General features: G+C 41.9%; 1 protein-coding gene across 1 annotated transcript in view; it reads left to right on the top strand.

Annotated features, from left to right (window-relative positions):
* Positions 1-1,063, top strand: part of LOC115077804 (vomeronasal type-2 receptor 26-like) — a 48,663-nt gene extending 47,600 nt beyond the window's left edge. The window contains exon 6 of the mRNA XM_029580089.1: positions 165-1,063. Coding sequence (XP_029435949.1) covers positions 165-1,063 — 899 coding nt within the window. The remainder of the gene's footprint in view (positions 1-164) is intronic.
* The last annotated feature ends 6,096 nt before the right edge of the window (positions 1,064-7,159 follow it).

The following is a 7,159-nucleotide window of genomic DNA, read 5'->3' on the forward strand; positions in this document are numbered from 1 at the left end:
ATAGCTAGATATATTTCTCATGTTGAATCTATTTAGGTTTGGGGTTTTTTTTATTTTATATACAGTTTTAGTGAAAATCATTTCTCCTGTTTCCCTATTCTTAAAAACTTTGCATTATTGGAATAAAAAAAAATGAGAGCTAAGATATAATGTTTTTTTAATAGATGCAGAGAACTGCATGAAGTGTCCTGATGATCAATGGCCCAATGTGCGGAAGGATGGGTGCATCCCAAGAGCCATAGTCTTCCTATCCTATGAGGAGCCCTTAGGTGCAGTTCTGGCTTCCATTGCTATTTTCTTCTCCATCATTACTGATATAGTGCTGGGAATCTTTATTAAATACCAGCACACACCTATGGTAAAAGCCAATAACCGGGATCTCAGCTACATCCTTCTCCTCGCCCTCATGCTGTCCTTCCTCTGCTCCTTGGTATTCATTGGCCGCCCTGGAAGAGTGACTTGTCTACTCCGACAAGTTGCTTTTGGGATCATTTTTACAACTGCTGTTTCTTCTGTTCTAGCAAAAACCATCACTGTTGTCATTGCCTTCAATGCCACCAAGCCCAGCAGCAAGCTAAGGAAGTGGGCAGGGACAAGAATCTCCATCTCTCTAATCCTTCTATGCTGCTTGGTTCAAGTTGTGATATGCATTGCATGGCTGCTCATCTCTCCTCCATTCCTAGACTATGACACACAGTCTGAAACTGGGATGATGATCCTACAGTGTAACGAGGGGTCCACCATTGCATTTTATAGTGTGATCGGGTACATGGGCTTCTTGGCTGTTTTAAGTTTCATTGTGGCTTTCTTAGTAAGGAAGTTGCCTGACAGTTTCAATGAAGCCCAGTTTATCTCGTTCAGCATGCTGGTGTTCTGCAGTGTTTGGGTCTCCTTCATCCCAGCGTACCTAAGCACCAAAGGCAAATACATGGTGGCTGTGGAGATCTTCGCCATCCTGGCTTCCAGTGCTGGACTCCTGGGCTGTATATTTATTCCCAAGTGCCACATTATTCTGATCAAACCTGAACTGAACACAAGGGGGCATTTAATTGTAAAACAATAATCTAAAAATCCAGTATTTCTTACAAATGGCATTGGTGTTTAGATCCCCTTAAAATATATTTCCTTTCTGATTTAATCAAAGTAATTTTATTTTATTGTCAATTTGTCTTTATGAAGTTAACTAGTTGCTCATTTAAAACAAATCAAAAAAAATTCTTTTTCACTCAGTGCATAGTTAATCTCTGGAATTCATTGCCAGAGGATGTGGTTACAACAACTAGTATAACTGGGTGTAAAAAGGTTTGGATAAGTTCCTAGAGGAAAAATATATAAACTGCTATTAATTAATAAGCAAAATGAGTGTTTTGGTACTTGCCAGGTACTTGTGACTTGGATTGGCCACTGTTGGAAACAGAATACTGGACTTGATGGACCTTTCGTCTGATCCAGTATGGCATATCTTAGGTTCTTTTGATTTTCCACATGAGGAAAGTACTCGTACAATTTAACCCCTTTTTCATGAGGAACCAGTGCGCGCAAGTTAAGCCTGCCTCGGGCAGACCTAACTTTCTCAACAAAGGTAGGGGGGTTTAGTTAGGGCTGGGGGGGTGGGTTAGGTAGGGGAAGGCAGGGAAAGGTGGGGAAAGGTGGGGGGGGGGGGGCCGGAAAAAAAGTTCCCTCCAAGGCGCTTCGATTTCAGAGTGGCCTCGGAGGGAACAGAGGCAGGCTGCTCGGCTCGGCGTGTGCAGGTTGCACAATTGTGCACCCCCCTGCGTGCGCCGACCATGGATTTTATAATATGTGCGTGGCAACGCGCGCGTATTATAAAATTGGGCATAGATTTGTTTGCGCCGGGTTGCGCCTGCACATATGTTTTAAAATCTGCCATTATGTATTTATTATCTCCACCATCCTGAGGATCCATTCTACAGAGGGTAAAAGGAAAGCTTTCTCCAGCTGCTTCTCCCACATTGCAGTCATCATTCTGTCATATACGACTATACTGGGAATGTATATGCATCCAAGTCAGAAGATTCCATTACATCAAAAAGCTGCCTAATGCATTATATACAATCACTGTTCTTCTACTTAGACCCCTAATTTTTAGCTTGAGAAGTAAAGAGTTAAAAGTGGCACTGAATAAAGTCATGAAGAGGAAATCAACATCAGGCTCTAATTTCTTTTGGAAGCCCAGACAAAAAATAAATAATCAAAAGGTGGCTCTCTAACATGCACATTGTCTATAGGAAACAGTTCTACTAGTAAAATAGATACATATTTTGCAGAGATGGTGATTGTAGAGAGTGGATGTTGGGGGTGGGGGTAGAACATGTTATTTCAGTACTGACTAGTAATTTATGCTCTTTTAGTAAAGAGTGACTAGCGCTGATCTTAATTTATTAGTGGGCCAAATGAAGGTATCCTCATCTGATCTTGACCAAATATTGTTCACATTTTTAATAATCAAGACCTTGGCATTTTGCCTTATTTATCTTGGGTTATTAACGATAGACCAGAGCTACAAAATTTTACTGATAAAGGTTGCAAATGTTCATCCCATCTTGAAAAGCATAGCTTGGATCCAGATGTTATACTAGGCCAATTTCTAATTTACCTGTTCATTCTAAGGTTCTTGAAAAGGTGGTACTCTCTCAACATCACAATTTCCTAGTGAAAATTTGGTCTTTCATCTGAGGCAATCAGGATTTAGAAAAGGACATATCACAGAGACTGATGTGTAGCCCTTTTAAATGAGATTAATTTAAATCAAGATAAAAGCAAGCATGTTGCTTCTTGAATTCAATTCAAGATTATCTATGTTACTTTTAAAGATGTATGTAGCAATTTATATTAGCAATGTGATCATACTCCATAAGCCAAACCATACTTTATCATATTTACAACAGCTTTTGAAACTCCCATCACCTAGGGAGATTATTTTTGAAAAGACTGGTGATACAAAATACTTTTCTTAGTACTGGCACTTTGGAGTTCCCTACCACTTATGCTATGGCTGGAAAAGGACTATCTAAAGTTTAGAAACCAGTTAAATGCTTGGCTTTTTTCTAAAGCATTTCTTTCATTTCTGTTTTCTTTTTCTTTTAATGGTGTTTTTTTTTTTAATTGATAATTCCTATAGATACTGCCATATAGATGAGAACTGTTTAAGATCACTGAATTTGAATTATTATATGAGGTGTATATGTATTAGTTGGGTTGTTTTTGCAACCTTTTTCTTTATATTTTATGTATTGTACAATTTTATTAATTTATTATTTATGTTCTTCGTTACATATTAAATATTAAATATAAAAAAATATGCTCCTGGTTACAACTTTTGAGGCTGCCTGCCTCCTACCCCGGGATAGTGTTACCACACTCCATCCCATTTCCTCCATGGTGGGTTGCCGCTTATGCCACATGTCAGGGGGTTGCTGACCTGCCACCTGACTGCTAGAAGGGGCTGAGGGCATAGGGTGACTCTGCTCCTTTTCAACCACTTTAAGCTGCCTGGAAAAAGGGGTACCCTGACAGGAACTGCCACCATCCCCAGATAACAGTACTGTTGTTGAGTGTTGCTTCTTCATATGATGCATCATGCCAAAATTAGATAGAAGTCCCATTTGCTTGCCTCTGCTAATAGCCCTGCCACAGTAATTACACCGAGCAAAACACGGGTCCTCCATCACTTTAAAGTGGCTCCAGATCGCAGAGATATTTTGTGATCCTCCCTTCTGTATACCCTTAGGGGTGGATGCAGGCACTGGAGCTGATATAGTGGGTGCACCCTTAGAAACAAAGCCAGGGGCATCAGTCACACTCTGTGCCTGCACTGACTGCTCTTCCTCCTCCTCCTCATCATCATCAGTTTTATCTCTCCCCTGCTGCACTGAAGTGGAGGCTAATCAGGACAAATGAATTCTCCTAAAACTTCTTCAGCTATTAATTCTTCCGTTTCTGATGAGAATCCCACACAAGATGATTCTTCATCAGAAACAGAAGCAAACAGTGCCTGCGCTACATTGTCAATGCTAAGTCGAGATTGCTGTACCACTGCTGCTTTTGGGTGTCGCCATTTTGTCTTGCATGACTCAGCCTCCCCTTCCCTCACCTCCAAATCTACAGGGTTAGAAACAGGTGGTGGCAATGCATTATGTTTAGATTTTATTTTTGTCTGCATGGAACTGCCTGCCCCTCCAAAGACTTTAGATTGCAACAGGTCCCTTTATAAATTTAATGGAGAACTGGCACTAATGCCTTTTGAAGTGCCTCCTCTGCCAGTCCCAATCACTCGAACACATCTAGATTTCCCTGACATTATGGATTTAATGTCACTGTCTAGTGCCTACTAGGGATTTCAATTAAAAGAATTATTTCCAAAAGAGGTCAACTGGGGATTTGGCTTCAAAGACCACTGCTGTCCCAATATAAGTGAGTCTGCAAAACTGGCTGCCCATGATCACAGTGCCTTTAAATGCACTAATGTAATGTGTAGACACACACCGAGCTTGTAACTAAAAAAGGGGCCCATTGGGGATTTGGCTTCACAGACCACTGCTGCCCCAATATAGTTGAGTCTGCAAAACTGGCTGCCCACGGGCACAGTGCCTTGATATGCACTAATGTAATGTGTGTGCACACACTGAGCTTGTAACTATAAAAGAGGCACTGAGCTTGTAACTACAAAAGAGGCACTGGGGATTTGGCTTCACAGACCACTGCTGTCCCAATATACTTGAGTCTGCAAAACAGACTGAAAACGAGCACAGTGCCTTGCTAGGCACTAATGTAATGTGTGTGCACACACACCAAGCTTGTAACTACAAAAGAGGATCACTGGGGATTTGGCTTCATAGACCACTGCTGTCCCAATATACTTCAGTCTGCAAAACAGACTGCAAACGAGCACAGTGCCTTGATATGCACTAATGTAATGTGTGTGCACACACCGAGCTTGTAACTACAAAAGAGGCCCACTGGGGATTTGGCTGCATAAACACCCATTGTCCCAATATAATTGAGTCTGCAAGTCTGTCTGCACACGGGCACAGTGCCATGATATGCACTAATATAATGTGTGTGTACACACTGAGTTGTAACTACAAAAGAGGCCCCACTAGGCATTTGGCTTCACAGACCACTGCTGTCCCAACATAGTTGAGTCTGCAAAACTGGCTGCCCACTGGCACAGTGCCTTGATATGCACTAATGTAATGTGTGTGCAGACACCGAGCTTGTAACTACAAAAGAGGGCCTCTGGGGATTTGGCTTCACAGACCACTGCTTTCCCAATATACTTGAGTCTGCAAAACTGACTGCAAACGAGCACAGTGCCTTGCTAGGCACACACCGAGCTTCTTTCTACAAAAGAGGACCACTGGGGATTTGGCTTCACAGACCACTGCTGTCCCAATATAATTGAGTCTGCAAAACTGGCTGCAGATGCTCACAGAGCCTTGATATGCACTGATGTAATGTATGTGCACACACCGAGCTTGTAACTACAAAAGAGGCGCATTGGGGATTTGGCTTCACAAACACCCAATGTACCAATATATTTGAGTCTGAAAAACTGGCTGCCCACGGGCACAGTGCCTTCTTATACACAAATGTAATTTGTGTGCACTCACCCGGCTTGTAACTACAAAAGATGCCCACTGGGGATTTGGCTTCACAGACTACTGCTGTCCCAACATAGTTGAGTCTGCAAAACTGGATGCCGATGGGCACAGTGCCTTGATATGCAATAATGTTATGTGTGTGCACACACCGAGCTTGTAGCTACAAAAGAGGCCCACTAGGAATTTGGTTTCACAGACCACTGCTGTCCCAATATACTTGAGTCTGCAAAACTGGCTGCCCACTAGAACAGTGCCTTGATAAGAACATAAGAACATGCCATACTGGGTCAGACCAAGGGTCCATCAAGTCCAGCATCCTGTTTCCAACTGTGGCCAATCCAGGCCATAAGAACCTGGCAAGTACCCAAAAACTAAGTCTATTCCATGTTACCGTTGCTAGTAATAGCAGTGGCTATATTCTAAATCAACTTAATTAATAGCAGGTAATGGACTTCTCCTCCAAGAACTTATCTAATCATGTTTTAAACACAGCTATACTTACTGCAATAACCCCATCCTCTGGCAACAAATTCCAGAGTTTAATAGTGCGTTGAGTAAAGAAGAACTTTCTCCGATTATTTATTTATTTATTTATTTATTTATTTATTTATTTAGATGCTTTTGAACTATACCGACATTCATAGGACATATCATGCCGGTTTACAATCAACATTGAAAGTACTGAGCGAGAAAGTTACAAATAACAGGGAGGGGGAGAGGGAGCAGGAATGAAAAGAGGAGAAGAGGGGGCCAGGTGATAGTAAGCACGCAATTAGCGGGAAGGATAAAGTTAGTCATCAGTAAAGGGAGAGAGAAAATATAGGAACTGTGTTAACAACTGAGATATGGTAACAATTTACAAATTTACACAATCAACATTTCCATTGGGTGCAAGACAAGGTTAGCAGTTGGAGGGGTGGGGGGGAGGGGCGCGAGGGGAGGCAAAATATGGGTTTAGGTCTGATTGGAGTCAGGGTAGGCTTGCAAGAAGAGCCAGGTTTTGATGCCTTTTTTGAAATTAGGTAAAGAGGGCTTAAGTCGAAGCGACTTGGGGAGAGAGTTCCATAGGGAGGGGCCAGCGATGGTAAAAGCTCTATCTCTTGTAGTTTTAAATGTGCCACGTGCTAACTCATGGAGTGTCCCCTTGTCTTTCTATTATCCGAAAGAGTAAATAACCGATTCACATCTACCCGTTCTAGACCTCTCATGATAATAAAGACCTCTATCATATCCCCCCTCAGCTGTCTCTTCTCCAAGCTAAGTCCTAACCTCTTTAGTCTTTCTTCATAGCGGAGCTGTTCCATTCCCCTTATCATTTTGGTAGCCCTTCTCTGTATCTTGTCCATCGCAATTAGATCTTTTTTGAGATGCAGCAACCAGAATTGTACACAGTATTCAAGGTGCATTTTCACCATGGAGCAATACAGAAGCATTCTGATATGTTCTGTTTTATTCACCATTCCCTTCTAATAATTCCCAACATTCTGTTTGCTTTTTTGACTGCCGCAGCACACTGAACCGACGATTTCAATGTG

This window comes from Rhinatrema bivittatum, chromosome 16 (genome assembly GCF_901001135.1).
Source record: "Rhinatrema bivittatum chromosome 16, aRhiBiv1.1, whole genome shotgun sequence".
NCBI classification, from domain to species: domain Eukaryota; kingdom Metazoa; phylum Chordata; class Amphibia; order Gymnophiona; family Rhinatrematidae; genus Rhinatrema; species Rhinatrema bivittatum.